Genomic DNA, 21,965 nt, shown 5'->3' on the forward strand with positions numbered 1-21,965 from the left:
TCTTTTCAAAGATTTTTCTTTAAATAACATGAGCGATTGAATTTATTGATATTTTTTAATAATTTATGAATAAAATTTTTAAATCATCTTACTTTTATGTTAACATTAATTTAAGAAAATACAATCTAACATGAGGTCAAATTTATCTTCGAATTGTTTTATTTATTATTATAGCAAAAAAATACTATTATAAGGAATTATTTTTGTAATAAATTTATATAAAATTATTTTATATTCTAATATCATATTCATTACTTATATCAAAGTAATATGATAAACGTTGTTACCTGTTGAAATTTATTAACATATTAGGTCTATTTTTAAGTTAAAGTAGTTGTTTTTATACCTAAAAATAATTTTATATCTTTTTTATTAATAAAAATACCTACCAAAATTGCTAAAAATAAAATAAATGTATAATATTTTATCTTAACTCTTGTGAAATGATATAAAAGATTTGTATCTAAAATTTTAAATTAGCCATACGTAAAATAATAATTATTAATACAGACTTTTTTTACAAAAAAAATTATTTTGTAAAATAACAACTTAAACATTAACATGATAATAAAATGAATCAAATAATATATATTTAAATTAATTAAATTAAATAATTGATATTATAATTAATTATAATTATTTGACTCAATAAAATAAATTAAATAAATAAAAAATATATATCATATAAAAGTTATAATATTTTTAAAAATTATTAATCAAAATATATAAGATGAAAAAATTAATCTAAATTAAAACAAATCGATTCATTCATTATAGTTAAATCAAATATATAAATAATATAATTAATTTGTTATAGTTAATGTATAGTCGTACAAAATATTAAATAATTTAATATTTATTTTTATTTACTTAAATAAATAATTAGTTATAACTCTTTAAAAAATTATTAATCAAAATATATAAGACAATAAAATTTATACAAAATAAAACAAAATTTATTTATTTATTCTAATTAAATTAAAAAATTAATCTAATTAATTAATTATAATTAATATAATCAAATAAAATATTATAATTTAATAGTTATTTCTACCAAATTAAATAAATTATTAATTAAATAACGTATTTAAATAAATCAAATAAAATAAATAAAAAAATATGTCACGCGATTTTAATAATATATAATAGATTAGTGGTGGTAAGATCAATACGTTTAATAGACTCTAATCAGTGGTGGTGGAGAGAAAATTCTATATTAAGTAATAAACACGATAAACTTCTAGAATATTCAATTATAAGATATTTTCTAAAAATAAAATGGTGTGAATATATTACCTCTTATTATTAAATAAAAATAAAGAGACTAATTAATGAGTTTGACATTTAATTATAGTTTTAGCTATTTTTTAAATATTTATTTCCAATTTCTAAGAGTATAAAATAACTAGTTTTTGACACGATGTTAATTAAAACTCTTTTTAAATAAATAAATTGAAAAAGAGAGAAAGAATAATTCAACTTAATAATTAGTACTTTAAAAATTTCATGTTGTTATCTTTTTTATTAAATTTTATAAACAAAAAATCTTTCTGTTATGAAATTTAAACTTAAACTTAAAAAAAAAAAAGAGCATGAATTGATAGAGACGTGAACCACGAGTTAAGAAAAAAAAATGTAGTTTTCCGAAGTAATTGCTATAGATACGGTCAAACCAAACAACCCACGCACTTTCCTTATTATTTATTTATTAAAGTTAATAATTAATAAAAATTATTATGTATATACAAAAAAAATACTAAATTTGTATTTTAGCATATATTTGAGTATCTGATTTTTTGGGCATGATTTTTAAATTTTAAGTTTTAACTAATAAAGAATGAAACAGAATTTATATATGATTTTATGATTGTATGTGTGATGGCATCTACAGTACCAAGAATATTAATAAACTCAATTATTGAAATTGTTCAGGATATCCTTTTTCAGTTTTTAGAATCTATTTCTTAATTTAAGATCCGACTCCTTTTATTTTACTAACTGGAATCAAAATAAAAATAGATTAGGGTTATGAATTTAGAATCTAAAATTTGATGATCGAGTCAATTCCATGATTCTAAGTTCATCCCATATAGAACCAGACCAGTTCCTCCATTTTTTCTAAAATATTATATCACACAATTAAATTTCACACTCTATTTAATTATAGAAAAACAATTTATATATACTAAAAATATATTATTTTTAAATAAGTAATAATTAGAAAAATCAAATCTATTTACAAAATTATAACAATATAATATTTTTATAAAATATTAACTACATATTTCTATAGATGACAACTATTAATATTTGATTATATATATGTAGTATAATTGTTAATTACAACTCATTATATTATTGTATAGTAGTTCAAAATTGTTAATAATTTCAATAACGAATAATAAATGTGGGGATTTTGTATTCACATTTTTAATTATTTTCTTCTATTTTTAAGTTATAAATTTTTAAAGATTTAATTTGATAGATTTAAAATCTGAAAATTTTTACATTATTGTCTAATTCGTATAATTGTTGAAGTAGTAGCAATAATTGTAAACTAAAGTCAATATAAACTTTTTAAATTAACAATAATTTAAATTTCTTTATGCTACCAATATATATAAAAAGAAAGTTACAAAACTTATATCAATCACAAATTAAAATAAAAAACACAGACATATAAAAGAACAAATATTTAATTAGTTAATGATATTAATTACTTTCAACCTGGCATTATATTAGTAATTTTACCAAATAAAATTTACAACTTAAAAACTAAATATATAGTAATTGCAATTTTGATAGTAAAAAAATATTAATTATATTATGTATATATTAAAATTAACTATTAAAATAATTATTTGTATAAAATACATATTAAAAATATATAAAATAATAAACTAGTGTGATAAGATATTTTAAAATTTAAAAAACAGAAACACAATAATTATTCAATAAATACTCGTAAATATATTAGATAATAATTTAGTCTAAACATTTAAAAACAAGGTGAAAACTCATGTGAAGTCGACTTCACGTGAATATATTTAAAAATTATTAGATAAAAATTTAATCAAATCAGTCAAATCATCTAACAACTATCGGATATCAAATTTGTGAAGTCCACCGCTTCTAGTTGTTGCCAATTGTCCCTTGAGAAGTACTGAAGCCACCACGTTAAGTAAGTTGGTTGCAAACACAAAAACATGACAAAACAAAACAAAACCCATTGATTCATTGATTCACAGCCCCAAATTCTGGACAATTTCCTTCCCCTTCTTATCTCTTCTATATAACGACGCATTCCGCTCACCACACTTTCCATCCACCAAACTCCAAAGCTCGAAACTTTCCATCCCTCTGCATGTTGGGTACCTCTCAAATTCTCAGCTTTCATTCATTCGCATAACAATTTCTCGGAGAGGGTGTTAACCCTGTGGTAGAAGAGTTGCAGACATCACGGCTATTCACGGAGCATCTCGGGTTCTCTTTCATGTCCGAACTGTACGACGCAAGGGTTGCGTAGTTGTTACATCCAACCCTTCGCCGCACGGTGGGCGTGGTGCTCTGCCTTCTGAAGGTGGTAGCCCCTCCGACCTCCTCTTCCTCGCTGGCGGCGGTTCTTCTTCTTCCTCCTTCTAGTTTAGTAGCTTAGAGTAGTTGCTTCTTTTTTTCTGCTACTTTTTCTTCTTTTCTTAAGCCTCTGCTAAGTTAACTTCAGCTGCAAATTTAGTGAGATCTTTGTGTTCTTCTTCTTCTTGTTCTTGTTTGCTTTGTTTGGGGTGTTTTTTGTGAGTGAGAGAAAAGAAAAAAAAAAGAAGAGAAGATGTTGAGAATTAAGAGGGTTCCTACTGTTGTTTCTAATTATCAAAAAGAGGAGGGTGGAGAGGCTACTCGCCCTGTTGGAGGATGCGGTCGTAACTGCCTCAAAAGCTGCTGCATTCAAGGTACTTGGAACTTGGAATCTTCTATCGTGCCCTTTTTTTTTGTGGTACATAAATATATGATATATTATTTACTGGTTACTTGGTTAGAGTACATAACTTATGTTGTGTGTTTGGATCAGCTTAATAGTATTTGAAGAAACTTATAATTTTGAAAAAAAAAAGTGCTTGTGATTTATTTAAAGTAACTTATAATTTTCTATGGGGTATGTTTGTGTTTGTGATTGATTTGTGTTTTCTGGTTTTGAGCAGAGGCAAAGCTTCCTTTGTATGCCTTCAAAAGGCTTCAGAAAGCTAAAGGGAAGGACTTGGCACTCCAAGAATGTGGGGAGCCACCTGTGGCCTTCTTGGATTCACTTATTCTTGGGGAGGTAATGGTGGAACTCTGAATTTCAGATCACGAAAAACTATTTACAATTACAAGTCTTTTTATGTAATTTAGTTCTTCAAGGTTTGTTTTGTTAAGATTTTTTCCTATTTTTAAAGTCTTAGCATTTAGCAGCTTGTTTTTGTTCATTGAAATTTGGAAGTCATTTGATGGCAGTGGGAAGAACGTATGCAGAGAGGGCTTTTCCGGTATGATGTTACTGCCTGCGAAACCAAGGTCCAGATTGTTTCTTCCTTCTCTTAATTTATCTCTTATTTTGGGATCTGATGTTACCTGTTAGTCTTTTTGAGCTTTGAGAATTTAGAAATTTAGATGCATAGATATGTATATGAGATTGGTTTTCATGTGTTCTGTGATTTTTCTGTATAGGTGATTCCGGGCGAGTACGGCTTCATTGCACAGCTGAACGAGGGACGCCACCTCAAGAAGAGGCCGACTGAGTTCCGTGTCGACAAGGTCCTGCAGCCTTTTGATCAGAACAAGTTCAACTTCACTAAAGTTGGCCAAGAAGAGCTCCTCTTCCAATTCGAGTCCAGCGACGATGGGGAAGTCCAGTTCTTTCCAAATGCTCCAATTGATGTTGACAATTCTCCTAGCCTTGTTGCTATCAATGTATGTTTTCTTAACTTGTGCTCAATTTGTGTCTTTGATGGTTAATTAAACTATATATTTATGATAGACACTTTATATATGTGATGATGGTCTTTCTTAACAGGTGAGTCCTATTGAGTATGGGCATGTGCTACTGATTCCCCGGATTTTCGAGTGCTTGCCCCAAAGGATTGATCATGAGAGCTTCTTGCTTGCACTTCACATGGCAGCAGAAGCTGGAAATCCATATTTCCGTCTGGGTTACAACAGCTTGGGCGCTTTCGCCACTATTAACCATCTTCATTTCCAGGTAACGGTTACTTATCGTCATAAGATTAGCATGACACCTTAGTAGTTATGTAGATTTGTTTACTGGAGATTACATATTCTGTCAGTATTGAATTGCAATTTGGTTTTGATTTTGAATTGTGCAGGCTTATTACTTGGCTGCACCCTTTCCAATTGAGAAGGCTCCAACTAAGAAAATTGCCAAATCGAACGCCGGCGTGAAGATCTCTGAACTCCTGAAGTATCCTGTTAGAGGTCTCGTCTTTGAGGGTGGTGATACACTGGAAGATTTGGCGAACATTGTTTCGGATGCTTGCATTTGCCTTCAGAACAACAACATACCTTACAATGTTCTTATTGCTGATTGTGGAAAACAAGTCTTTCTGTTGCCACAGGTACAAATCTTTCTCGATAATCACTCATCTTTCGAAATACTTTTTTTCCGATCCAAAATTTTCAGATTATTGATGCGATTAGGCGAACAGTGTTATGCAGAGAAACAAGCTCTTGGAGAAGTGGATGCTGAGCTTCTTGACACCCAAGTGAACCCTGCCGTGTGGGAGATTAGCGGCCACATGGTTCTGAAGAGGAAGAAGGATTACGAAGAGGCATCCGAAGCCAATGCTTGGAGGCTTCTCGCAGAGGTCTCGCTTTCTGAGGCGAGGTTTGAAGAGGTCAATGCTCTTATCTTTGAAGCCATTGCCTCTTTTGAGTTGGAAGTCAAGGCTGAAACCTCCGAGGAGGAAGTCAATGCAGCGAAATCAAAGGCTCGTCCTGCCAAGGCCATGGTGGCTGGTACACAAGAATGCCTTGTTCTTCAGTAACAAGGTTTTCATTATTCATGTCAACAACAAACATTACTACAATTATTCTTCTACCTTCTAGGTAGAAGCTACTTTTCAAGTTTCATTATGTTGTGCCTTAATGAACCAAATAAGCAAGTATGCTATGTATGCATGTTCTTGCTTTTGTGTGGCTTTGTGTTGCTTTGTTATGCTTTGCGCCGTCTTTTGACTTCGTAATATGTAATAGCTACTCTCATGTAGCTGTTTGATCCATGTAGTCGACCCTGTCTACCTAGTGGGATAAGGCGATGTTGTTTCTATAATAACTGCTCTCATGAGCTGAATGTTGACTTGTAAGTGCTTGTCGTGTAATGAAATTGCTTGACATGATGTATGAATATACCTAATTCTTCATTTCTTTGCCAGAAACCTGCCACATTAAGTTATAAAGCTTGTATATATTGTGTGTGCTGTATTTTTAGGACCATATTAATGATTGTTCTTCTTTAGAATCTGGTTTGAGGTGATGCCAGTTTTTCATTTTTCTTGATCTATTATTGTCATTTGATATTGCTATTAAGTTCTAACATCAAGTTATGATCCTTCTAACACGTTTATGTGCTATCATCAAGTTATCAATTTGATCAAATTTTGAGAATTATCCATATTATTAATTTATTATGATTTTTTCCCTTTTTGATCTCTCTCTAAATTAAGTTCTGATCCTTTGAAGTCCATCCACAAAAATGCTTCAACCATGGATTCTCAAGCACTGATATTATTCAAGTTTAGGGTTTACAATCAAATTTGCATCTTTATAAAATAGAATTTAATTTATAAAATAGAATTTAATTTTGATACACTATCAGTGTAAAGTAGTTTTACACATACATTCAATTAACAGATGTGATTATACGACTGTATAAAACGTTTTATTACACCTAAAATATGCAAGACTTTTTTGTTTTTTAAACAAAAAGCTCAGCACAACAAAGTGGAGCATCAATGAAAAAATAATGAACAGATAAAATAAACTAATTTCTAATCATCTTTGGCAAAAGTCATCAACATCTAAAAGATCAAATATCACTCTACTTTTTGTAATTCTAAATCGACTCTGCAATACCTATTTTTTATTCTTGAAGATTCTGTCATTCTTTTTCAACTAAGTGCTCCAAATGATACCAACAAAACCAACCTCACCAACATTCTATCAATCCGACTACACTGAACCACGTAAATTTATGGTCATTCAGCTCTATATCCACCAGTTCTATAATGCTAATTTACTAGCGCCTTTCCTTTTTTCCAACTACACAATCTCATTGGCTATTACACATAAAAAGAGAACTTCTAGATGATTTGCACAAAAAAATTTTGTACAAGCTTTTTAGGTCTCATTCTAAAATATTCACTAAAATCAAATAAAGATTAACCATACTTTTGCTTTCTTTAAGATAGGACAAAAATATAGAGTCAATATCACATGAGACAACATAGTTGTGCAAATGCCAAACAGGGTACTAACTATAATGAATGTTCTAGAAGAGATCATTATCTTAAGGCATGCATTGCCATTTCATGTGTGTTACTGTTACTATAACCATCCCATGCTTATAGTTCATGCATTGACATTCATGACACAGCTTTAGCATCATGCCAATGTAAAAAGCCTTAACTACCCTTGTAAGATGCCTTATTTTGAGGATCCATCAACACAAAAGTAGTCTTAAAGCTGCTATACACGCTTTTAATTAATGCAATCCAAGCATACAACAATAATATGACAAGAATGAAAATGATGTGTTAGGACAACGATTTTCTTAATGTGTTATGAATAGCATAAAGCTAACCTCTCCATGATTTTCATTCTTTCACCCATTCTTTCTACACCTTTGTGTGTTATTTGAGGTAAATACTCTAAATATACAAAAAAAATCAACTGTGCCGATATGAAATATATATTGAAATATAAAATACTATTAAAAATGAGTTAAATAACACATATTTATGTATAAATATATATTAGTTAATTTTTTGTGTACGTATTATATTTTTGTCAAACAGCTATTTATCAACATAGTTCAATTAATGAATCAATTTTTCAATCAACATCAACTAACTTTTTTAAATTTTAAATTATAAACCTTAAATTTTAATTTTTAAATCTTAAATTTTCTAAAAACTGAGGGTTAAGAAAATAATGTTACAATAAATAAAAAAAATTAGCTAATATTGTTTACTTAAAAGTTAGTTCTATATATTTTTTTCGACAACAAAATTTTATGTCAATATGTAAGATCAATAAAAACGGTTATATAGATCAAATTACGGCAGAATATTATAATAAATGTAATAATACAATTATAATTTATTTTAAATTTAATTACTCTGCCGGTCTTTATAATTTTATCGAATTTCAATTAAGTTCATATTTTTTTATTTTTTCAATGGAGTCCTTATATCATATCGATCAAATTTTATAACTAAGTCCCTGTCGTGACAAAAACGTTGAAATTAACGGAATATTCTACTAAATTATACAGAATATTCAGTTGAGTGTTAGGTATATTTGTTTTGTTTAACGGAATATTCTCCTAATTTTAATGTTTTTGTCACAGTAGGAACTTGATTACAAAATTTAATATACTATAAGGATTCAATTGAAAAGAAAAAAAAGTATAAAGACCTCATTGAAAATTCGATAAAATTATAGGGACCGGCAGAGTAATTAAACATTTATTTTTTTTTTCCAAAATGTAATAATATAATCCAAACATGAATTGATGATGAAATCATGTTTGTTAGTCAATTGATGCAACATTGTAACTCCAAGACACACCGTCCACCGCCCAATGCATGAGACAATGCTGGTCTTCCATGCAAGAAAAAACATGTGATCCCACATTGTTAGACAAGCAACTAAGTTGTCATCACCTTTGAAATAAACCTATAAATACACCTTCCAAATCCTAACCTCCATGCCAATCAATAAATTCTTAAACATGAATCCCAAATCAAAGTCTTTAGCCCTTCTCACATTGATGCTTCTATTACTAACCAAAATAGAGGCAAACACAAAACCAAAAGAAGTGAACAATGAACAAGTTACCAAAATGTCATCAACACCAAACCAATTGCCACCCATCACCAACTGCCAACAACGGCCGTGGGTGTGTAGCGCCGGTGAGTTTCCTCCGAGACTTCTTTGTTGCCAAAATACTTGTGTCGACGTGAGTTCCGACATAGACAACTGCGGTTTATGTGGCATAAGATGTAGATTTAACTACCAATGTTGTAACCGGTTGTGTCTAAACACAAATATAAGTCCTTTTAATTGTGGTCGATGTGGTAACATATGTCCTTTTGGAACTTTTTGCATTAATGGTTTGTGTACAACTATTCAACAACCGGTCCCCGGGACACCTGTCACACCTATTTTGCCGCCGGCACCGGTGACACCAATATTGCCTTCTCCGCCACTAAGTATTCCACCAATGATGCCGCCGGTGACACCAATAATTTCGCCTCCTCCGCCTCAAATTTCGCCATTGCCATTGCCATTGCCGCCGCCAGTGTTGCCTCCGGGGCAAAATTCACCACTATCACAACCACCAATATTTTTTCCATAGTAAAAAAAAAATAATTAAATCTACCTAAAATTCTCATTTGGCCACCTACAATAATATTATGAGTGGTATCTATAATTATTTTCCCTATTATTGTTTTTAGATTTGATGAAGTGTTGTGCTATGAATCTTGTACTAGTGTTGGTAAAGATTCAAGAATCATGATGAAGCATTATTATTGTTTTTAATTGGCTATTGTATGCTTATATATATTGGTGGAAAAATAATATTGAATTTGTTATACTATTGAGTGTATAGGAGCTTGATCTTGGTGCCTATAATGTGGTTTAATAATTTGGAGCCACTCAGATAAAGACGCCTAAAACATAATAAAAGACTAAAATTTAAAATTTTCAAAATTAATATATATAATAGAAGTATTTTAGTCATTTTTTATAATAGGATATTGTAGTTATTTTCTATAAAAATAATATTAATTTATATCAATTCAAGATTTAATTCACCATTTTTCGGTCAAATTAATTTGTCTAACCTAATTTTGATAAAAATAATACAATTTAATCGATTATATGTGTTAAATTTTAATTATTAAAAAACATTTTTAGAAAAAGACGTTTTCAACATCTTTATCTGAGTGACTCCTTTAATAATTAATATATAATTATTAATGGTGTCTTAAGATTGAGACTCTTCAAAGTAGTAAGAAATATGAATATGGGAACGCATACATTACTAAACTAAATCTTCTAACTTGAAACTTATTCATATACACTAGATTCTAAAAGTAAAATAAATCAAATTATTATTAACTACAAACACCAATGGGACATAGTTATATACACTTATCAAACTGAAATTCAATTATGAAATTTTTGAACATTCATTCAAGGACACATGATATACATCTTCAAATAAACTTTAATATAATTTATGGCCTTCTCTCCCTTCTCATAATTATTTAAGCTTCTTTGCTGTTTCCAAATTCTTCCTTAGTGAAAAAATCTCTCTTGTATAGTAGTGTTGCCTATCTATCACCAATCCAAGGAATAGAGAGAATCCTGCCAAAAAATAATCCTCATTTTAACATATGATTTCATGATATATTGACAATGGTATTATGTTATCATGTAATAATAATATACCAAGGAGAAGTTTAATAACATATATATGAAGCCTCTTCAAACAACCCAATGTTATTCTTTTGGTGGCATATCAAAATTCTTTTTCATGCCAAGAACCATGTCTATGGCATAATTTAGGTTAAACAAATTTTTTAATACATATAAAATCATTGATTTATGGTTGTGATCCCTGTATTTTTTTACTGTTTTGGTAAAAAGGGAAAAAAAATTCCACAATTAAGTGAAACAAATTAAATCTCTACTTATCTCATTATTATGTGTATAGATTAAATAAGGATTAAGTACGATTTTGGTTCATAAGGTAGGGATTGAAAATTTTTTTCGTTTTTAACATTTTTTTGCTTACAAAATCATCCCTAAATTTAACTTAATTTTAAAATCGTCTTTTTTTTTTACCAAAAATTAAATTAAACTTTAGGGACGATTTTATAAACAAAAAAAGTTAAGGACAAAAAATTTTTTTAACCCCTACTTAAGAACCAAAATCGTACTTAATCCATTAAATAACTTACATTTACGGTTTAAAATATGAGTACCTATCTCTAATAAAACTTTTACCTACTTTTGAAACATTTTGATCCATGACCAATATTTTCTTTTTTATAAGGACAGAAATCATTAAATTATTAATTTTAAAGGTCTAAAAAGCTATTTAACCATAGTATTTTCTTTTTAAAAAAAATGAGAGAAATTTATGAGATTTGATTTAAACCTCCCAAGTGTACCTTTAAGAAACTAATTAAGCAGATATCAATACACATATACAAACATTATTAGAAGGCAAAAAATTAGATTAAAGAAATAATATTTTTCAAGAAAATTAATTTACCCATGAGAGATGCTTCAAGGAGTCTATGTGCCATTAGAACTTCATCAGTTGGATTAATTAATCCACCACTCTCACTTGAACGCTTTTGGATTTTGGTTATGGTATAAATGGTGGATCCAAAAACAACAAACATTGTTGTTGCCACTGTTTTTGTGACCAATGGACCTCTTCCTTGTTTCAAGAGATCAAGCCCTTTGATCACTAATTTTCTTATTGGATTTGCAAAAGATAGAATCAATATGAATGCCATTTCAATCATCACAAGTGCAAACAAAAGATGAATCATCTTTGCTTAGGAACTTGGTTGGATATGTTAGTGTTGATTCTATGAAATGAAAATGCTTCTTATTTTACCCTTCTTTTCTTTTGTACTTAGTTTTTTATATGATGGATGATTTTGGAGACTTAAGAGGTTAAGCAAAGAATTATACTGTGCTTTATTTCTTCCATGAGAATAGCTTTGAATATGAGGAATCAATGGTAACAAGCTTGATGAGAATAAAATTGAATATGACCCTCAAGATTGGTTTTCTTTTCTTTTTTATTACCTTACCTAGTTACCTTGATTATCCAAGGACAATGGTGTTTGATAACTTTGCATGTTGGCTTTCAATTAAGCAGAGAGTATAAAAATATAAGAGAAAGTCTATGAAGCAAAGAGTTTTATTAAAATTTAGCGAGCACTTAACCAGTAAAAAAAAAAAATTAAATAATTTTATACTATTAGATGTAATTTTATATTATTAAAAATACTAATGATAGCTAATTAATAACTACAAGTTATAAATTTATTGACCTCCTAACACTTTTCAAAATATAATAGTTAATTTATTGTTTTGATTAATCTATTGTATTCCTTTCCAACATATTCTTCAACCTATCACTCATTATTATTATTATTATTAGATAACACAATAAACTTGAGTACTTAATAGATTTTATGAGCATACTTGAAAAGTAATTAAATATTTTTGAAACTTATTAAAAGTAAATGTAATTAATTATTTTTTATGTTTATATAAATTCTAGCCAATTAAAATAAAAACAAATTATTTTAGATTAATATTTTAAAAAAGTAGAGAAAATAGAGCTTGAGCCTAAAATTACTAAAATGATATTTTTAATAAAATATTATTATTTTTTAATTTCATCTTTTGCATCTTGCAATCTATTGGTGAGTAGCAAACCATTAAATAGAGTTTAGATCTGAGTTGGATTAGTTTTTGATATGTCGATCTAGAAGATATCATAAAAAACATAAAAATAAATAAATAAAATAAAAGAAAAATTTTTAAATTTCACAAAAAAGATATTATCAATTATGCCACTCTCTTTTTGTTTTTATATATATATAGTTTGTTTGAATATTATTAATTGTAAAAATATCTTTTTTTAGTGTGTTTTGTAAATTTATTTTTTGTAAAAGTTGAACAGCAGATCCATAGGCTTACAAAAGAAAACGACGGCGTTTGGTTTGAGTAAGAGAGAATCAGAGCAAGAACAGAGAAAGAGTGATACAGTGTGTGTGCGTCAGAGTCAGCAAGCTCCAACACCCAGAAATGGAGTCGCCGCCATTCCATTTCTACTCTGCTTCGCGACCCACCGTCTTTCTCCCTTCATATTCTTCTTCTTCGTTCCTTTTTCTTCATAAAAATCCTTCATTCATAAAATCCTCACGTTCCACCAATGTCAGCTACTCAAGAAGCTTCTCTGTTCGTGCTTCTTCTTCTTCTTCCACCAGTGATTCTGGTCTGCTCTCTCTCTTTTCATGGATACCCTTTTTGAGATTTATGTAAAATTTTCAATTTTTATTATCATTACCGTTCTGACTTTTGTTCTGTGGTGCAGTGGTGACTCTGCTTGATTATGGGGCTGGCAATGTTCGAAGCGTTAGGAATGCTATCAAGCACCTTGGTTTTGATATCAAAGATGTAAAATTTTTATACCATTTCTTAATGGGGTTGCTTTCATTTGGTAGATTTATACTCTAGAATCTGAAGAGGAAAAAAAAAAAAGATAACTTTTTGTTGTTGTTAATGTTAGGTGCAAACTCCAGAAGACATTTTGAATGCTAGCCGGCTTATATTTCCTGGTGTTGGAGCATTCGGCAATGCCATGGATGTCTTGAACAAGACAGGGTATTGTTTTCTCTGTTCCTTTTATTTTAATTTTGTTATATTTTGTCTGTTCAAGTAGTATGGTACTACTATGGTTGTAGCTGGATTGATTGTTTGCTAGTTAAAGTAGTTGAATTCTGTGGTAACAATTTGGTTATTCATTGTCTTTTGTTGGATTAAGATTGTCTACATTAGCACCATGAGCTAGCTGCCTATGCAAAAAGAAGTTATGTAGTGGGGTTTACAGATGAAATGATGTACTAATTCCTAAGAGGATGAGGTTAAAGATTTTGAGGGTATACAAGTTGGAAATACATAAACTCCTGAATTTGGAAATTTTAGCTTAGATTTTTAGCGCTTGCACCCTAAAGTCTATCTTCCCATTTAGGTCAAAATTTCCAAATTTTCTTTCTAGTATCAACCATCAAGTGATAACATGTTTCTGCAGAATGGCTGAAGCATTGTGTGCATATATCGAAAAGGATCGCCCATTTTTAGGGATTTGTCTTGGACTTCAACTACTTTTCGAATCCAGTGAGGAGAATGGACCAGGTCAGCTATAAATCTCTCAGCTGATTTTTTGTTTTTAATTTTAATGTGGTCTGATCATAAAAGGAGAGAATTATGGGAGGCAATGTTAATAGATATTACACAGAAAGCTAGCTTTCTGGATACTGCAAAAGGCAATTTGCCTTTATTTTCAATAATCTTAGTGAAATAGGGAATTGACAACTCTACGTGTGACTCAGTAAAGGGTCTTGGCCTGATCCCTGGAACTGTTGGGCGATTTGATTCATCAAATGGTTTTAGAGTCCCGCATATTGGCTGGAATGCTTTACACATTACAAAGGACTCGGGAATTTTGGATGATGTTGGAAAACGTCATGTATATTTTGTGCACTCCTACCGTGCCATGCCTGTATGTTATGCTTTCCTTTACAATCTCCATTTCATGATTTTCGACTGTTACTTATTGGTGGGGGAAAAAGAAAGAAAAGTAAAGGAACAAAAAGAAGATTTGTGAGTGTTTTAAGTAAACACGGTTATCTTATTCTGTTTCAGTCTGATAACAACAAAGAATGGGTCTCCTCCACCTGCAACTATGGTGATACATTTATAGCATCTATTAGACGAGGAAATGTGCATGCAGTTCAATTCCATCCAGAAAAGAGTGGAGGTAAGTTTTATCTACCATTTTCTGATCTTCTAGTTTTCAGCTGCTCTTTGTGAAGTTTTTAGTATACTATATGCATTAATATTCTTTCGGGGAAAATAGAGTAGTCATGTGTGTGGGGTGTGTGTGTGTGTTGCTAGCAATCTTTTGTTGGAACTAGAAGAGTATTGTTTTTAAAATTTATGGGTAAGTTTTTAAAATTTTTTCATGAGCTGTCTTAATTTTCTACTAATTCCTCAAATGAATTTTCAGATGTTGGTCTTTCTATTTTGAGGAGATTTTTGTATCCAAAGTCGCAAATGACAAAGGTGGCCTTCATACAACTCTTGATACTCATTTTTTGTATCTGTTAATACTGTTATTGTGACCTATGGTAAGCTAATCATTTATAATATTCATTTGAAGTCAGAAGCCTGGTGAAGGGAAAGCCTCAAAACTTGCACAAAGGGTAATTTCATGAAACTTCTTTTCAAGTATGTTTTTGCTTGGGTGTCATTTGTTATTTTGGTTTGCTAACAAATCATTGCCTTGTTAAGGTGATTGCTTGTCTCGATGTGAGGGCAAATGATAAGGGAGACCTTGTTGTAACCAAAGGAGACCAGTATGATGTAAGAGAAAACACAAATGAGAAGGAGGTATGCTAGATAATATACATTTTCTAATAATTGTTTTAACTCATGACATTGTTTCTATATAATTCATTAAAAAAGAAAACCAGTTATAAACTTCAATCAATTATTCAAATAATCTTTTTATTGTCCTGACGCAAAGACACGGCTAATCGTTGGCCTTTCATTGAATTGCTTATGAGTATAGTCTTGAAGTCAAACCTCTTGCATAGTTGTATATCTGTTTCTTGTCTTGGTATATCTATATTCAAGATAGGAGCATAACTTGTGCGTCATTCTAAACAAAAAAGATAGGAGCATCTTCTACAAAATCAATTCAAGTGCTCTTAAATTTTCTGCAGTCAGCATCTGGATTTTCTTCTCATTCGGGAATAAGATTATTTTCATTACCTAACAATGATCTTTGTAATATTAGGTGAGGAATCTTGGAAAACCAGTTGAGCTTGCTAGCCAGTACTATTTAGATGGTGCTGATGAGGTATGCCTTTTACCTTTCCATTCAATACACCTATTATGAAGAATTTTGTTTCTAATTGAACCTCACCCTTTAATTGCAGGTTAGCTTCCTAAATATTACTGGTTTTCGTGACTTCCCTCTTGGCGACTTGCCAATGTTGCAGGTTTGTGAAGCGCAAAAAAAAAATTGAAAATTTTCAATGAGTTTGTTTCAAATTGTAGTTTATCCAACATCCACAATGTATTTTCATGCTTGCCATGCTTCATAGGTATTGAAATACACATCAGAAAATGTTTTTGTACCCTTGACAGTTGGGGGTGGGATTAGAGATTTTACAGATGCAAATGGCAGGTATGTTTAGTAGTCAATATGGTGTTTATACTTTCGAGTTTCAAGCTATATATTTCCTTTTGATTTGATTATCAATTAAGATTTTCATCCTAATAATTGTTCTCTTAGGCACTACACTAGTTTGGAAGTTGCCTCAGAATATTTTAGGTCCGGAGCTGATAAGATATCCATTGGAAGTGATGCAGTTTATGCTGCAGAAGAATATCTGAGAACTGGAGTATGGAATTCAACCCATTAATTTTTTCTAATAATATGTGCTTACACACACGCGCACACAGACATTGATAGTTTGCGTTGACCTCTTATATGGTGTTTGTGGTCTTTTAGGTGAAAACTGGAAAGACCAGCTTAGAGCAGATTTCCAGAGTTTACGGAAATCAGGTAAGTCAACATCTGGTAGTTGATATATGCATGTCTTACATTCTCTCTTGATCTCATCCTCGTAAGATAACAAGTTCTTCTCTTTACTGTAGGTATGATAGATTAAGAACCTTTTGCCAAAGTGATATTCCTCCGTGAGTGAGTATGATGCACGTATGGAGATAATTGTGTATAATGTAATGGTCAATTTTCACTGTGCAGGCAGTGGTGGTTAGTATCGATCCTCGTAGGGTGTATGTAAAGAATCCCACAGATGTTCAGTTCAAGACTATAAGGGTGTCAAATCGAGGTAAACATTCTTTTTCCCTCGTATTTTCTATTTTGTGATGTATATCTCTGATCTTCTATATACATCCATAATCTCAGAAACATCCATCTTATAGTGAATAGATATTATGTGTTTGAATCCCTTTTTATGTTGATTTTAGGTCCAAATGGAGAGGAATATGCCTGGTATCAGTGTACAGTAAGCCTTGTTATCTCATTTAATATTTCCGGTTTTTTTTTTTTCTCAATAAATGATCTTCGCTTTGAATTACTAAACTTGTTGAGTAAACTAGCCATCTTGTCATGAGATTGTAATTTATAGAGATCTTGAAACATCATTAAAGGGAAAGAATGTTGATGAAATCATTTGATCTTTTCATCCCAAGGTACCATTGTCCTCCTCGTTCTTAATAGTTACTTTTGTTTGTGCAAAGGTAAATGGAGGGCGAGAAGGCCGGCCGATAGGTGCTTATGAGTTAGCGAAAGCAGTTGAAGAACTTGGTGCTGGAGAAATACTACTCAACTTATTTTTTCTTTGATTTGGTTTTTCTTTATTTTCCCACTTTTTCGATAAATGGAAGTTGAGAAGTATAACCTATTTGGTTTGTTTTATTCAATTTTAAAAACAATGACTTTAGTTTACTTTTTCTTCTTTGCCTTCTTCAGTTCTTCATTTTTCCCCAAAGTTATTAGCTTTTGGGATAATTTGATGATATATTTTAAGCCTAGTTATACACAAATTCTGCTTCCTGTCTTCTAATGTACTCTTCTCTTCTGTAAATGTTTCAGGTCAAGGAAAAGGATTTGATATAGATTTAGTTAAGTTGATCTCAGATGCTGTAAGTATCCCGGTGATCGCAAGTAGTGGTGCCGGTGCCGCTGAGCACTTCTCTGAGGTGTTCGCGAAAACAAATGCTTCTGCTGCGCTTGCTGCCGGCATTTTTCACAGAAAGGAGGTACAGATTCCCTTGTTTATACGCGCTTCATGAACATTTATGGCCATTCATAATTTCAAACAACAATGACTGAATGTTTAGTCAAGCATGTTTATTCAGTCATAGAATTTGATCCTAGTTTATTTGCCATTTAATTACAGGTGCCTATTCAAACTGTAAAAGAGCATTTGTTGAAGGAAGGTATAGAAGTCCGAATCTGATCTTGTTTTTACAGGCACACATTTTTGAGATGTAGTTTGTACTAAGAAATTTGTTCTAATCTTTGCATCTCTCAGAAATCTTATAGACTTTTGTAAAATTTACCATACTTTTTTCTTTTCATGGTGACTTAGATTAAGGAATTTTTACCATCTTCTCTTCTATCTCTTGGACCTACCTTTTGCCTATTATTAATAAGGATTTGTGACATTTCTCTCTTGCATGTTATGATGTATGATGTTTACTTGTAGTAGCTATACTCCCAAATATGCAAAGCCACTACCTGAGTTTCATGTCCAGCAATAATACCATATCCTATAAATGATAATTTGGTTCATTAACATTCAAGAGTTAACTCCACTTAATGAATTGGTTTGTTTTGAATATAAATTCTTATCGATAGGAAAACAACCCAGTTAAAGTTAAAATAGAATGCACATATCAAACCACACAAACAATGTAGAGTTCATTTTTACAAATTGTTATTTGAAGTGAAGATCAATTGTTAATCACATAACAATTGGCCCATGCGCATGTGCTGCAGTGCATGTGACTGAGATGTGGTCTTAGTTCTCCGTCTGTCCCTCAGATAATTCAGTTGCTCAGAAAGATGCTCGTCGCATACCTGTCCTCCCCTCCTCTTGGGATTGGCACCGTCTGCTCGGCACATAGGGTTGGTAATGGATGCTACCTGGTTGATCCTCCCATATGCTTATCTCAAAGATTTAAGTTATGCATGTGTAAATATGAACTTAATTCAATCTGTGAAACACATCTAAGCCACAAAATATAGTATAACTAGTACATAAGTGGGGTTTATAACAAAATGATGCTACCTTGGTTTAACTCACAAACCAATATTACCAAAGAGCATTTTAAATGATAAAATAGCAATATAATTGTAACAACTGAATCCATAAACATACCAATAAGTTTTAGAATATTTACTCTCGAATCTAGATAAGCCTCCAATTTCTAATTAAAACTTGATTGGGATTCTGGGAATATACAAGAGTGAAAAGTCTTAACCCAATTTCCAAGCCTGTCACTAGTCCTTCATTAAATAGTACCCACAAAAAGAACAAAAAGAACAAAAAGAGAACTCCTACATGTACTTATCAACATCAATAGGGTGAGACAAAGTGCCTACAATACTGCATGCATAGGCTTCAACATCCAAAGGGTTGCATAAAGTTCCTTTAGCAAGTTTTACTCTCCCTTTTTCATCACTAAGCAATCCTGCAAAATCTCCAACCACATTTTTTATACGATCAATCTGAGAAGGTTCATCATCCTTGAAGTTCAACCTCATTCCATTGATCTCACCCTCTTTTTTCTCTTGATTCACCTTTGATGCTCGCCACCAGTTGAGGTACTCCAATGACACACAAGGCTTGTAAGCTCTTGAAGGAACATAAAACATAAAATTTTCCCTGCAATTTGAAATCATAACAGCAAAATCTCCAGGAAGATGTTGATCGAAGCCGAATTGCATTGCAACCCGGTACGGCATATACTTCTCAATGCAACCTCCCAAACCAACAAGCTCATTTGCAAACAAACACTGCCCAAAGGACTTTAACTCGTCGTTCGAGTTTGAAGCAACATGAACAAATTGCTCATTGTCCTTGTAAGGGGACACAAAACACCAATTTTTCAAATCAGCAGCATAAGGACGCCATTGGAAACTCCTTGCAAATTTCAAAGCTGACGAAATTGGGCAGCCATTAGCATTCGATATCACTCCATGCCACCTTGCAGCTCTAGGCTCCCCTGGCTTTAGTTCTATGGGACAATTTGATCCGAAAATCGAAAACCTTTCATTAGCCCATAGCTGCACAAGTTGGAATAGGCCTAGAGCCTTCACGGATTCACCCAAAGAAGAGGTTACTTGTTGCTTAAGCAACCTCAAACTCTCATAGATACCAGCTAGAACAGCAGGAGCCAGAGCCAATTTTGTCCCTCGAGCCAGGCGAATCGCAATTGGAAAGACACGCGTCGCAATTACCTCGTAGGGAAGCGAGGGAAACACGAATCTTGACAACCACAGGGAGAGAAAACCTACATGCTCAAGATCATGACTTTGTCCATCCTCCATAAAAAACTTCATCCATGTCCTTTGGTCTCTCCTTGATTTTCCACCATCCATTTCCCTCAAAAGCCGTAACATCTCGGCTTCCATCGCAACCAAATCGCCGGTGAGAGGAAGATTCACCGGCTCGCCAAGGACCGAAAATCCACCAAGAACCATGACATCTTCAAGGGTGATTGTGGCTTCACCCCATGGAAAAACAAAAGTATTTGTCTCTATACACCAATACTCAACAATTCCAAGAATCAAACTTTGATTACATTGAATCTTATACATAGAACTCAAAATAGCATCGCATATACCTGTTTGGTTCCACATGAATCCATATTTTCCCGCCATAATTTCAATCCAATCGTTCCATTTCCTCTGAGGATTTTTCCACCCTTTGAACTGAACAGCTGGATGCACCTCTTCTCCGTTACGCAGCGGCACAGAAACCGTTGGGAATCTTGTGGCTTCGCCGGTGTTCTTTGCACATGGCTTGAGGAAATTGGCCACTCTTACAGTGTTGTTTCCACCTTCATCAACCATTGTTGTATTCAGAGACTCGAATAAGCAGAATCTTTTGGAATCTTCTATTACCATTTTGGTTTTCCCTTTGTGAGATGAAAAAAGAGAAGGAACCCAATGATCAAGCAAAATAGCTCAGAAAATGATGAATGGTGTATCGAAGAAGTTATTGAGTCCAAAAAAGGAGGGATTTTTCAAAAAGAAAAGGGGTTATGGCGGCATGGCGTCTTCGATAATCTTTCGGATTAATAATTTAATACATTACAAATATCAATTTTTTATTTTTAATACTTAAAATATTAAGAATAATTAAACGTAATTTCTTTTTTTTAACCTTGTTTATAAAAAGAGAAAGTTTGTTGAATAGAGAACAAATATCAATTTATAGCCAAACTTCAAAATTTTAAAAATAATATAATCATATTTAATTCATACTTGTAATTAAATTTTAAAACTAATATAATTGAACTAGAATTATATTTATAATTAAAATTGGAATGAAAGATAAAAAAATATAACATTGAATACTTTTGTATATATAAAAATTGATACAAATTTTGATTATATTATAAAAATATTTCATTTTTCTGCTATGAATAGTTTTATTGTGTTGTAAAAATTTTAATTGTTTCAGTAGTTGCTTACTTTGTTAAAAAGATGTGTAAAATAATATATAATTTATAAATATACACAAAATAAATTAACTAATTTGGCAATTGGTTTCTGATATTCATAAAACATTTTTTATAAGTTAGGATGATTATTAAGATCATATTTAAAAATCATAATATTTTATTTAAACGCCTTCCTAAACATCCTCATAAATACTAATCAACTAAGATTTGGCCAAAGACAACTCTGTAGTGTTTCTACTTTCTAGTGACTAGTAAGCACAAGTTTTTGATAATTTTTATATAATAAACAGATCGAGAAAAAAAATTATTTTTTGTAACTATTTTTTTTTAAATATATAACGATTAAATTTAATATACTAATTAATACATTAAAATTTCATTGATTCTTGTAACTAGGGTATCAAACCAAATCATGTATTAGAATAGAATATAAAGTTTTAATAGGTAATAAGGATGCTCATATTGCTTTCATGCCAAGGATTTAGTTTTAATAGGTAAACTAAATCTCGCATGATATTGCTTCTATGAAATTCATTTCACTATTTGAGGGAACACTTATCATTTTGCATTCCTTTACTTCTATAAATATTATTACATTTAGTTGAAGGGAAAATATTTGATTTAAGTATATCATCAAGACT

At 31.2% G+C, this 21,965-nt stretch overlaps 5 protein-coding genes across 5 annotated transcripts; 3 read left to right on the forward strand and 2 right to left on the reverse strand.

Moving 5' to 3' along the window:
• The first annotated feature begins 3,204 nt into the window (after positions 1 to 3,204).
• Positions 3,205 to 6,410, forward strand: LOC107496337 (GDP-L-galactose phosphorylase 1). The gene is made up of 7 exons (XM_016117567.3): positions 3,205 to 3,947; positions 4,197 to 4,315; positions 4,489 to 4,548; positions 4,702 to 4,944; positions 5,048 to 5,233; positions 5,358 to 5,606; positions 5,697 to 6,410. The coding sequence occupies exons 1-7, from the start codon at positions 3,827 to 3,829 to the stop codon at positions 6,033 to 6,035; spliced, it is 1,317 nt and encodes a 438-aa protein (XP_015973053.1). The 5' UTR covers positions 3,205 to 3,826; the 3' UTR covers positions 6,036 to 6,410.
• A 2,579-nt stretch (positions 6,411 to 8,989) lies between these two features.
• Positions 8,990 to 9,753, forward strand: LOC107496324 (protein STIG1). The gene has a single exon (XM_016117552.3). The coding sequence runs from the start codon at positions 9,002 to 9,004 to the stop codon at positions 9,626 to 9,628; it is 627 nt and encodes a 208-aa protein (XP_015973038.3). The 5' UTR covers positions 8,990 to 9,001; the 3' UTR covers positions 9,629 to 9,753.
• Positions 9,754 to 10,362: 609 nt separating this feature from the next.
• LOC107496322 (uncharacterized) lies at positions 10,363 to 11,890 on the reverse strand. Its single transcript, XM_016117551.3, has 2 exons — positions 11,558 to 11,890; positions 10,363 to 10,644 (listed from the first exon to the last, which is right to left on the reverse strand). The coding sequence occupies exons 1-2, from the start codon at positions 11,841 to 11,843 to the stop codon at positions 10,541 to 10,543; spliced, it is 390 nt and encodes a 129-aa protein (XP_015973037.1). The 5' UTR covers positions 11,844 to 11,890; the 3' UTR covers positions 10,363 to 10,540.
• Positions 11,891 to 13,026: 1,136 nt separating this feature from the next.
• Positions 13,027 to 18,293, forward strand: LOC107496365 (imidazole glycerol phosphate synthase hisHF, chloroplastic). Its single transcript, XM_016117604.3, has 19 exons — positions 13,027 to 13,306; positions 13,406 to 13,488; positions 13,601 to 13,695; positions 14,123 to 14,226; positions 14,424 to 14,593; positions 14,737 to 14,851; positions 15,101 to 15,156; positions 15,258 to 15,296; positions 15,385 to 15,483; positions 15,893 to 15,955; positions 16,035 to 16,097; positions 16,203 to 16,285; positions 16,394 to 16,502; positions 16,613 to 16,666; positions 16,868 to 16,955; positions 17,095 to 17,132; positions 17,368 to 17,456; positions 17,706 to 17,889; positions 18,030 to 18,293. The coding sequence occupies exons 1-19, from the start codon at positions 13,117 to 13,119 to the stop codon at positions 18,087 to 18,089; spliced, it is 1,782 nt and encodes a 593-aa protein (XP_015973090.1). The 5' UTR covers positions 13,027 to 13,116; the 3' UTR covers positions 18,090 to 18,293.
• A 767-nt stretch (positions 18,294 to 19,060) lies between these two features.
• On the reverse strand, positions 19,061 to 20,764 carry LOC107496304 (protein MAINTENANCE OF MERISTEMS-like). Its single transcript, XM_016117533.3, has one exon. The coding sequence runs from the start codon at positions 20,762 to 20,764 to the stop codon at positions 19,193 to 19,195; it is 1,572 nt and encodes a 523-aa protein (XP_015973019.3). The 3' UTR covers positions 19,061 to 19,192.
• Positions 20,765 to 21,965: the final 1,201 nt, after the last annotated feature.

This window comes from Arachis duranensis, chromosome 7 (assembly GCF_000817695.3).
Source record: "Arachis duranensis cultivar V14167 chromosome 7, aradu.V14167.gnm2.J7QH, whole genome shotgun sequence".
NCBI lineage: Eukaryota > Viridiplantae > Streptophyta > Magnoliopsida > Fabales > Fabaceae > Arachis > Arachis duranensis.

What these genes read in the sequence shown, in the direction of transcription:
- LOC107496337 (XM_016117567.3), top strand. Translation starts at nt 3,827, where the DNA reads ATGTTGAGAATTAAGAGGGTTCCTACTGTTGTTTCTAATTATCAAAAA. An exon ending in CAAAAGCTGCTGCATTCAAG is followed by an intron (nt 3,948 to 4,196) that starts GTACTTGGAACT and finishes GGTTTTGAGCAG; the next exon opens with AGGCAAAGCTTCCTTTGTAT. An exon ending in TTACTGCCTGCGAAACCAAG is followed by an intron (nt 4,549 to 4,701) that starts GTCCAGATTGTT and finishes TTTTCTGTATAG; the next exon opens with GTGATTCCGGGCGAGTACGG.
- LOC107496365 (XM_016117604.3), top strand. Translation starts at nt 13,117, where the DNA reads ATGGAGTCGCCGCCATTCCATTTCTACTCTGCTTCGCGACCCACCGTC. An exon ending in CAAAGTCGCAAATGACAAAG is followed by an intron (nt 15,157 to 15,257) that starts GTGGCCTTCATA and finishes ATTTGAAGTCAG; the next exon opens with AAGCCTGGTGAAGGGAAAGC. An exon ending in AAAACACAAATGAGAAGGAG is followed by an intron (nt 15,484 to 15,892) that starts GTATGCTAGATA and finishes TTGTAATATTAG; the next exon opens with GTGAGGAATCTTGGAAAACC.
- LOC107496324 (XM_016117552.3), top strand. Translation starts at nt 9,002, where the DNA reads ATGAATCCCAAATCAAAGTCTTTAGCCCTTCTCACATTGATGCTTCTA.
- LOC107496304 (XM_016117533.3), bottom strand. Translation starts at nt 20,764, where the DNA reads ATGGTAATAGAAGATTCCAAAAGATTCTGCTTATTCGAGTCTCTGAAT.
- LOC107496322 (XM_016117551.3), bottom strand. Translation starts at nt 11,843, where the DNA reads ATGATTCATCTTTTGTTTGCACTTGTGATGATTGAAATGGCATTCATA. An exon ending in CCTTGAAGCATCTCTCATGG is followed by an intron (nt 10,645 to 11,557) that starts GTAAATTAATTT and finishes ATTTTTTGGCAG; the next exon opens with GATTCTCTCTATTCCTTGGA.